This window comes from Myotis davidii, unplaced genomic scaffold, assembly GCF_000327345.1.
Source record: "Myotis davidii unplaced genomic scaffold, ASM32734v1 scaffold278, whole genome shotgun sequence".
In the NCBI taxonomy this organism is placed as follows: Eukaryota; Metazoa; Chordata; class Mammalia; order Chiroptera; family Vespertilionidae; genus Myotis; species Myotis davidii.
In genome coordinates, this window is record NW_006289192.1 from 84,281 (window position 1) to 95,563 (window position 11,283).

The 11,283-nt window shown below is 39.7% G+C and overlaps 1 protein-coding gene across 1 annotated transcript in view; it reads left to right on the forward strand.

The window, feature by feature from the left end:
- RNF128 (ring finger protein 128, E3 ubiquitin protein ligase) overlaps positions 1-11,283 on the forward strand; it is a 78,855-nt gene that overhangs the window by 57,831 nt on the left and 9,741 nt on the right. Inside the window, exon 2 of the mRNA XM_006761405.2 lies at positions 1,245-1,492. Coding sequence (XP_006761468.2) covers positions 1,245-1,492 — 248 coding nt within the window. The remainder of the gene's footprint in view (positions 1-1,244; positions 1,493-11,283) is intronic.

An 11,283-nucleotide genomic window follows, 5' to 3' on the forward strand; every position in this document is an offset into this window, starting at 1 on the left:
GGGGGGTGGTCTGAGGTCCCCCGACCTGGTGCTGTGGTGGGGGACATGGCCTGAGATCCCCTGGTCCAGCACCACGGCGGGGGACGCACCTTGAGGTCCCCCATCAAGTCCTGCTGGGTGAGGGGTGTAGACTTATGTCCCCTGGCCTGGTGCCAGGGTGGGGGGCATGGCCTGAGGTCCCTCATCAAGCCCGTCCAGGGCGGAGGACACGGCCTGAGGTCTCCTGGCCTGGCACCAGGGCAGGGGGCACAGCCAAGTTCCTCCAGCCTGGCACCAGGGCAGGGGGAGCAGCCTAAGGTCCCCTGGCCCAGCACCACGGTGGGGGACGCACCTTGAGGTTCCCCATCAAGTCCTGCTGGGTGAGGGGTGCGGACTTAGGTCCCCTGGCCTAGTGCCAGGGTGGGGGGCATGGCCTGAGGTCCCCGCCAAGTTCCTCCGGCCTGGCACCAGGGCAGGGGGAGCAGCCTAAGGTCCCCTGGCCCAGCACCAGGGCAGAGGGCACACCTTGAGGTCCCCTGTTAAGCCCCGCCAGAGTGGTGAACACAGCCGCAGGTCCCCTGGCCTGGTGCCAGGGTGGGGGTTGTGGCCTGAGGTCCCCCGTCAAGCCCTGCTGAGTGGGGAGCTTGGCCTGAGGTCACCCGGCCTGGCGCTGGGGCGTGGGGTGCGGCCTGAGGTACCCTGTCAAGCCTCATGGGGTGAGAGGGGGGTGCAGCCTCAGTTCCCTGCTGATTGCTCGTCCAGGGTGGAGGACACAGCCTGAGGTCTCCTGGCCTGGCACCAGGGCAGGGGGTGCAGCCAAGTTCCTCCGGCCTGGCACCAGGGCAGGGGGAGCAGCCTAAGGTCCCCTGGCCCAGCACCAGGGCAGAGGGCACACCTTGAGGTCCCCTGTTAAGCCCCGCCAGAGGGGGGAACGCAGCCTCAGGTCCCCTGGCCTGGTGCCAGGGTGGGGGGCATGGCCTGAGGTCCCCCGTCAAGCCCTGCTGAGCGGGGAGCTTGGCCTGAGGTCACCCGGCCTGGCGCTGGGGCGTGGGGTGCGGCCTGAGGTACCCTGTCAAGCCTCATGGGGTGAGAGGGGGGTGCAGCCTCAGTTCCCTGCTGATTGCTCCTTAAGGCTTGTTATGGGAACTCGACCTCAGCTGTGGGTGCAGCCATCTTTGTGGCAGAGTGATGGTCAATATGCATATTCCCTCTTTATTATATAGGATGCTTTACCAAACTAAAACTAAATTCCTTTTCTTTTATAGGTGCAGGAGACATTGTTGCCATCATGATTGGCAATCTGAAAGGCACAAAAATTCTACAATCAATTCAAAGAGGCATACAAGTAACAATGGTCATCGAAGTAGGGAAAAAACATGGCCCTTGGGTGAATCACTATTCAATTTTCCTTGTTTCTGTGTCCTTTTTTATTATTACGGCAGCAACTGTGGGCTATTTTATCTTTTATTCTGCTAGAAGATTACGGAATGCAAGAGCTCAAAACAGAAAGCAGGTTTGTAATGGTCCTTTCTTCCAATTTAAAAATATTTTACTGTTTTAATTGCAGTTTCAATGTCATGCATTTTAATACATTTCACTTGCCAGACAATGATCCATGCATGTGTTTTATGCACCGTGTAGTTTTTAAAAGTATATCAGCTTTCATCATCTCAAATCTTTTAATTTCTGTAAATTGTCTATGGCCTGAATCCTGCCTAAGTCTTCTAACACCTCATTATGGAATACAGCCAGGATTTTAATTATATATGGGTATAAATACATATGTTCTTTTAAATATTTCTTCTAAATTACAGAAGCATTTTATACTCAGTATAGAAAATTTAGAAATTAGAAAGTATGAGGGAAAAAATCTTTATTAAACCCCAAATAACAAAAAACTAGTCACCACACAAAGGAAACCACTGTTGCTCTGGCTAGTTTGGCTCAGTGGATAAAGCGTCAGCCTGCGGACTGAAGGGTCCCAGGTTCGATTCTGGTCAAGGCCACATGCCCGGGTCGTGGGCTCAATCCCCAGTAGGTGTGGACTTAATCCCCAGTAGGGAGTGTGCAGGAAGCAGCCAATCAATGATTCTATCTCATCATTGATGTTTCTCTCTCTCTCTCTCTCCCTCTCCTTTCCTCTCTGAAACCAATAAAAATATATATATTGTAAAAGTAACCACTGTTATTTTACATGTATGTGTGTGCTTGAGCATACATGTATTTGCATGTGGGGCCACAGCTGGAAAAAGAGACTAGGCTGAATGTCATGAGAAGGCAAGTTTAAAGATATAATTGTGCATGATATAGTGCTAAGCTCTAGTCACAGTCACATATTCATAATTTCCAACATATTTTAACAACTGGTATATAACAAGTACAAATAATATAAATAATAGAGGAAAAATACTAAAGCATCATTGAACATAGAAGTACCCACCGTTGTGTGATATTGATCCTACTACCTTTAAACTGTCTGTCATTCCCCTGATATCCTCACTTCTCTCCTTACCCAGCTTAACTTTCATGGTCACTCCCATGCATATGTCTTCAGTTCCCTTGACCCTTCTCCTTGTTATACTTGCTGTCAAAATCCAACCCTGGTCAAATCATATTTCCCACCTACCCTATACCTGCACTTTGCATAGCTGAACTAACAGGAAAACATTGACACATATACAGAATGACCATAAACTCAGTGATCCCTTAATGCTGCCCAACAATCATACTATATTTTCTTGGGCGTTTCTTCTTTCCTAGGTGACTAATCATACACGTTCTGTTCTCCTTAAACTTCCAACACCTCCTCCAACTTTACTCTCAACTTGTATTTTGGAGGTTATTCCACTGAAAAAATTGAAGTAATCAAAAGAGTACTTCCACCAGTTCTTCCACACCTACCCATCGATCTGCTTCTGTGTCTGTATCTTATGTCTTCTGCCTTGGCTTCTATTAATATTCATGCACAAACATGCTATTATTGCTTCCATTTTCAAAAGAACTTTTCTTGACTTCAAGCCAGGCCAGAAATCTTGGAGTTTTTCTTTTTCCTTTTTTTTTTCTCTCACTTCCCATATAACCTCCGTAAGCAAATACTATTGGTTCTACCTTCATTATATATCCAGAATCTGATTACTTCTTACCAACGCCACTGCTTCCACCCTGTTCCAAGCCACCATCATTTCTTACCTCCTCTGAATCTCAAGTATTTTCACCATAGCAACAGAGTGGTATGCTATGTCTCCAGAATGCTCAGTAGAGATTTAATACTTTCAGCTGATCATATATTAGAGACAAGAATACATTTTTATGTGAACTGAGAAATTCCTCCAAAGGCCATGAAGTTTTGGCCACTTCATGCACTTTTTATACAATAAGCAAACATTAACCCAATTTATTTGGGAGTAAGGGAGCACTGAGGGTTTCTGTATGGCAAGAAAGTTCACTGAATTTTAGAACAAATTAGAATTGAAATCTTATTATAAAACCTTCATAATGATTAGACACCAGTATATGTTAGTGAGTAATGATTATTTCAATATTTAAAATTAATTGACTGCTGTTCTTCTCAAAGAAGCAGCTATCACATTGATGGCAGGTTCAGTATGTCACTAGCTATTGTCAAAAGGATGTTTCAAATTCTTGTGCCAGACCATTCAATAATGTCACACTGTGTTAACATTTAACTTTTGTATATTGAGCTGTTTTTATCTTTAAGGTTGGAAAGAAATGTGTCATATATGAGTAACTAACCAAAGGTTATAGTTACAATGATGAGTAGTTGGTTTGCTTATGTTTGTGGTGTAGTCTGTATTTCTATATCCTAAGTGCAATAAAAACTTTATTAACATGGCATTAAACTTTGCCAGCAAGTAATAAAGTTTATAAAGAACTGTCTGGTGTTCCACAAGTTTCATTGGATATTTAACTCTGGTCTTGTTGTTCATTCAAGTAATTTTTATAGTATATTTTATGAACATTAACTTCTGTATAAATGATAAACAATAGCATTAAAACTTCACACCTTTTAGAAGGCTTTTGAGAGGGCCTCTATCACTACTTAGCAGGCTATATCTGTTTATCCCTTGGTGACTAAAGGATTAAATATGTGACTAATAATCCCTTTTGCTTATAAATTATTGAGTGCTAGAATGTCATTGACCTGTTATTTGATTTTCGTGACTTCCTATTTTTATTTTTTAAAAGTAGAGAATTTGCCCTAGCAAGGTGGCTAAGTTTGTTGGAGCATCATCCCATATACCAAAAAGGTTGCAGGTTCAATTCTGAGTCAGGGCACATACCTAGATTGTGGGTTCTATCCCTTATCCAGGCACATACAGGAGGCAACTGCTCGATATTTCTCTCTTATCTCTCTTTCTCTCTCTCTCTGCCTTCTGCTTTCTCTAAAATCAATAAAAAAGACATATCCTCAGGTGAGGATTAAAAAAAAAAGGTAGAGAGCTTGATGCATATAATGGCTATAACTATTACTAAATGTTTAACAGCATTATCCCCATTTTATGAATAGAAATGGTAATGAGTTACAGAAACTTACCCTCATTAGAAAATTAGGAATTCATTAAAATATTCAGGAATTTCTTCCCTATGGACAATTATGATGCATAGTGTTTAATGTAAGGCAAACGGATAAATGTACAGTATAACCATAAATTTTGATGACCAGAATACCCAAATATAATGGGCAGCACACAGTACCTGCATGCCTGACATATCATAGTATGATGTGTACGAACACATATCATCCCTTTTTTGTGGGTGGAAAGATTTTAAACAAGATAAAAAGTATCAGTGGGTTATGAATGAAAAATAACATACTAGGCATTACATAATGGATGTGTGTCTCCACTAGGAACAATCCAAACCTGAAACAAGGAAGATTATGGAAAACATGGCATGGTCAGACTAAATTGAATTTTGGAATAACCACTATACTTTTGACTCTGGCATGGGACACCCAGAATTTGGTGATACAATGCATGTATCCTAACCATAACCAAGCAATTTATACTCAATGACAACAATGCATGTGTTGGATTTTACATTGGCCAGTGAAGCAAAAGTGAGTTCTACATGAAATAGAAGCTGGCCTAGATACAATGGGAGAAGCTGAATTTACTTTTAATGAAGAGTGACTTTCAAAAGAAAATAGTTTACTCTCTAAAAGAGCTTACTCTCTAAAATTAGACAGATTAGAAGAAATCATCTTCCAAGAGGATAGAAAATAATGAGAATCTGCTTGGAACGATGACAAAGTTTAATAATCTAGTCACACAGGATAATGCTAGAGAATGCTAGCTCTCAAGGCGGGGAAAGAGCATATATTCTGACACAACAGGGTCCGTTAACTATTTTACTGCAAATGGAGGCCCAATTAGCCCTTTGGTAATGGCCTTCCGTTTTTAGCTTTGGAAGCATAGAGAGAGTATCTTTGAGACACATGCAGATTTATGGAAATTTCCTGGGTGAAATTGTTACTTACAGTGCTGATCTCTGACTGATATTGACCAAAGGGTGGACCAAAGTAAAACTAGCATTTTGAAATAGGAAAAAAAACTGAATGATATTCATGTATTCCCCAGGGGAAGGAGATGGTGTTGTGCACAACCATCACTGTGAACTTATAAATATATAATAATATGAGTTGAGACATATGATTGACTTTGTCTTCACCTAACCTGAAACCTAGATATAAACGAAACATTGCCACTGGTGGTAACATTTGTACATAATAATATCTGGTATGTGAGCAAAGGAAAATTCTTCTAGGAAGTTTTAATAAACAATCTGTGATATATTCTTATTTATTTTATAATGAAACTGTGTCAAAACCATATTATAATATGGCATGACACTAATATTATTGGTAAGATTCAACTACCTTATATAAATAAATCATATGATGATCAAATTACTGGGGAATTAAACCTCCCTAGGATGTGATAATAATGGAGAGTGGTTGACCTGAGGAAGAAATAGATTTAGTTCATTACTATATTAAATAGCTGTATACAGTTTATCACAAAGTTCAAGTGGTCATAGATCAAGGGAAAAAACAGATGTTAAATTAGTACATCAGTATAAATATATGTGCAATGGTCTTATAGAATGGAAAAAGTGTTTCTTTGGGACTATTTTCTCCCTTTGTTTGCTTCTAAGGTATTACATATGCTTATCTTGTTCATACTGTATCTTTTATATAAATGCTGTACTAACTGTAAAAGCCCAAATAACTATGACTATTGTGTTGTTTAAAACACCTTGACCAAGAACAAAGGGATGGATTGTGAGGAGAGATAAAACGGTAGATCTAGTTGCTTACTCCTTGCAAATTGCCAAGGAATGGATGATTGGTCCTTGGCCAACCTCAGAAATGTGGCTCTCAAAGTGTTCATTATGATGGTGATGGGTGGTTTTTATAGACACCTAGAGCAATGGACCATGTTGTACCAGCTTGTCAAGGTGACTTGACACAATAATCAAGATTGATGATATGCATTTGGTTTCATTGTTGAGGTCCTGATTTTCAGCAGCATAGTCAGTTGCTACCAAAATTATCAAGTGACCATAGTCTCCATTTGAGCCTCGGAACCTGAAATGCAAATTGGCTCCCTGAGCAGAGATGTGCCACACATGTCCTTGTAGTTTCCTGCCAAAGAGATAGCATTCCTGTATGGTCTCAGACGAGGAAAAACTAAGCTACAGTACTATCTTAAAAGTTGTTCATGAACTTATAGCGTGACTAAAAAATATTTGAAATATTTCTAGTTACATTAAGTTTTCTCTACTACTATGGGAAATTAACTGGAAGATTGTATCAGCTATCTGCCTGCACTATCAATATACTATACACATTTGTGGTAGGTGTGTCTGCATGCATGTCACTGTTTCTGCATATGTTTGAGAATTAGTGTCTTTTACAAAACCATTATTTTGTCTCTTATGTAATAATAGTAAATTAAATAAAATCTTATGTGAGTTGGACCTAGTTTTATAGTCTTTCTCTGATTTTCTCACTGAATAAAAGCTCCTATAGGCTTCAGGAGTTTTACATATTTACTTACTCTAACTTTATATTTATATCACTAACTAGAGGCCCAGTGCATGAAATTCATGTGTGGGGGAGGGGTCCCTCAGCCCTACCTGCACCCTCTCCAATCCGGGACCCCCCGGGGGATGTCCAACTGCCTGTTTAAGCCCGATCCCTCTCGCAATCTGAGATTGCTGGCTCTTAACCGCTCACCTGCCTACCTACCTGATTGCCCCTAACCACTCTGCCTGTCTGCCTGATGCCCCTAACTGCTCCCCTGCCTGCCTGATCACTCCTAACCTCTCTGCCTTCCTGCCTGATCACCCCTAACTGCTCCCTTGCTGGCCTGATTGCCCCCAACCGCTCCCCTACCTCCCTGATTGCCCCTAACCACCTCTGCCTGATGGCCTTATTGTCCCTAATTGCCCTCCCCTGCCAGCCTGGTCTCCCCTAACTGCTCTCCCCTGCTGGCCTGATCACCCCTAACTGCCTCTGTCTCAGCCGCCACCACCGTGGCTTTGTCCAGAAGGACGTCTGGCTGGATGTCTGGAAGACATCCAGTCTAATTAGCATATTTCCCTTTTATAGAGGTTTTGCTTGTCTTTCTTTGAAAAAATGCTATAATCTGAGCCATACCTATATACTGGGTTGGAATCCCCTTTTCCTTACTTCTTTTCCTAACAGTGCATTTCCTCGTATTATTCACAGTGAATAACCTGCATGTGAGTGGTCTGCACTCCTATTTACCCCCATCTCAGGAATTCTATAGACTTATGGGGAGCTATTTTATTGTCTGTACTTCCTCTTTCCTTTACAGATGCTTTCATTCAAATATTATGCATAGGTTTCTTATTGGAAAAGATAGAATTTTTTCAGTTCTTATAGATCTAAACAGCCACACGACTTAGACATTGATTTTGTTCACAGGAATATATGGGGGGAAATCCTCTTACTATAATTCTTGATTTTAAGAATTCTGTTTTATATATTCTGAGCCAAATGTTTATGAAAATATTTGTTTTAAAAAGTGGTGACTAGCCCTGGCTCAGTTAGTTGGGCATCCTTCCATGTACCAAAATGTTACCAGTTCAATTCCCAGTCAGGGCACATGCCTGGGTTGTGGGGTCAATCCCCAATAGGGGTTGTGCAAGAAGCAGCTGATTGATGGTTCACCGTCACATCAATGTTTCTCTCTCACCCTCTCCTTCTCCCTTCCTCTCTCTCTCAAAATAAAAGAAAAATAATCTTTTTTTAATCAGGACTTAAGTGCAGGAAAATCTAGTTTTCTTTTGTCCACCCTACTCTCTTTTTTAAAAAAAACAATGTTTTTATTTATTTCCCAGAGGAAGAGAGAGGGAGATAGAGAGAAAGATAGAAACATCAATGATGAAAGGGGATCATTGATCAGCTGCCTCCTGCACACCCACACTGGGGATCGAGCTTGCAACCTGGGCATATGCCCTGACTGGGAATTGAACCATGACCTCCTGGTTCATAGGTCAATGCTCAACCACTGAGTCACACTGACCAGGCACACTCCCCTTTTTTGCTTTTGCAGGCCTTGCCCCCTATCAAGTAATTAGGTTTGACTACATGGCTAGTGTTATTCATGTAGGTTTCAGTTAAGCTAAAATCTGAATGCCTTGGGACCAAAACCAGTCTAAAAGATCACCAGACTGAAACATTATTTTTATTTAATTGGATATAAGTACACAAATGAACTATGCAGAATATCATTTTCAGTCCAAATAAAGCCCCAATCAGAACCCAAAATACTATATATCTGAGATTCTTCAGTGACTAGAGCAATCACAGCTTTTGCATAGCTTAAATAATGACATTAAGCTTATGTTTTAAAAATATTGGCCAACAACTAAGCTTCTTTGAATTAGCCTTGAACTCTACTGCCAGATATTCTATGACCAGGTATTTCTTAAGATGGGGGAGGAAGAGGAAGGAGTATGTTGTTATAATATACTTGTTTAAAAGAGTTCCCCAAATCTCAGTAAGTAGCCAATTTAGGAAGGATTTGAAGATTGGATAGTAGCTGACTTTGAGATTTCTTTTTTCTTATTTATTTTATTTATCTTCTTCATAAGGAATATGAAGCCTTTTGAAGACACAATGGAGGCAGTGTACTATAGTGGAGAGATCATGGGCTTTAAAGCCAGTTGGAACCTGGGCTTGAATTGAATCACAGCTCTGCAGCTAACCAGCTGCCTGGACTTTAGTCAAGCTTCTTAATCTTTTCTTGTCTATAAAACTTGGATATTAAAATACCCATTCCATAAGATTGTTAATGATTAAACAAGATGACACTAAGCTTAGTGTTGAACCTGACACATGGTAGAAGCCCAGTACATGTTATCTAAGCGTGAGTGCGAGGGGGGGGATAGGGGGTAACATGGGGATAAGGACACATATGTAATAACTTAATCAATAAAAATTTTTAAAAAACTCTTCCTAAATTTAACAAGTAGAGGCTTTTAATAAGTAAAACTGTGACTTGGATGAGAAAATCATGAAAATCTGTTTTAATTTTATAAATTCAGAAGCTAATCTTTGAGCACTGACTAAGCACTATGTGATTTTTTTCATGTTAAACACACAGTCCTAGCAATCTAGTGGGAGAGAAAGACATAAATAATACAGTTACAGAATATGGTAAGAGGTAGAAACACTGTCCTATTGGAATTGATGGGATAGAATAGAATTCTGATATGGTGGAGAGACATTGGAAAAGTGTCTAATGTAACTTGTCTAAGAAAGTAGATATAGAAGTTATTTTTAAGGAATAGTAGGTAAATTACAGTTTGCTTTGGGGCATATTGTCTTTAAATGTTGAAACATATTTGAGCACTCAGAAGTTTGACTTAAATAATATTATCCAAGCATATGTACATAATATAAACTACTTGGTCTTAATGTTCTTCTCGTATTTCAGTTTTTATAGGAATGAATGCATCTTGGAATCTTTTGCTATCAGTGTTGACAGTGAAATATTTTGAATACTAATTGCAGTTTTGCAAGTGAATTTCATCCAAGCTCCAAAAATATAGTTTGTGCTTCTTACCAAAATCATATGGCTCACATCCATATTTAAAGAAAATGACTTTTGGTTGTTTTTTTTAAGCTCAGGAGGAGTTACTGGAAATATTCAAACTTCCTTTTAAATGGTTTTTCTTTTATTCCAGGGCTCCTTTGTTAAACATTGGTTTCTACTGTGCTACAAATCTTTTATAAATTCTTCATAATCAAGTCCGCTGCTTAGAATCTTCTGGCATATTGGGTTTTGCTCTGTCTTTTTGTATCTCCGACTTGTATCCTTGTGAGTTCATTTCTCTAATTGTGTTGTAGAGTTTGTTGCTTAAGCCTAATTCAGAAGTGCTCTAAAGACAAAGTGTAAAATGATTGTCAAAGACTTAACTACATGTTTTCCTTTTCCTATTTCCTGTTCTTGGTTCTTTTACTTATCATTTGCATTTTTCTAATCTTGGTATCTTAAAGCTCATGATCTATATACAAAAAAAAAATAGTTACATTTGGAAGTCTAGGCCAAGGTCAGGGTCCTGTTGGCATACTGCTTGTTCACTTTAAGGACTGGCAACAATTTGAAAGACCATAGAATCCAGGAGTTAGAAAAACTTCAAAAGGTAGCTGAGTCATAGATAGGAGTATTGTAATGGAATCTTGGAATATGAAGAGTTCCAGTAACAGCTTTATCATTTAGAGGTGGCATGCCCTTTTGGACGAGTTTTTGTTTTATTTTGTCTTTGTTTTTATTTTTTGCTTTTCCAAGCTTCCATTTGCTCATCTTTAAAATGAGGATATTATCTCCCTCAGGAGGTTGTTGTGATAATTAAATGAGGTAACAGATATAAAGATATTTTTAAATTATAAAATAATTGTATAAATATAAGGAAGTAGTACCAACTTCCTGTTCCAAGCCACAGTAAAAAAAAAATAAAAAAATAAAAAAAAAATAAAATAAAAAGATGGTTTCCTTGATGTTGTGAAGAAACACTAATTCTGGGCTTCAGTAGGACTAACTGTGAACTCAGAGATGTTGAGCAAGGCATTTCTCCTCCTTGGGCATCACTTTTATTATCTATCAGATTTGATATCAGGCTAAGTGAACTCTAAAAGTTCTTCCAGTTCTAAAGATCCTAATCACTCTATAATATAATTACTAGAGGCCTGATGCATGAATTTGTGCACAGGTGGGGTCCCTCGGCCTGGTTGGCGATCAAGGCCTA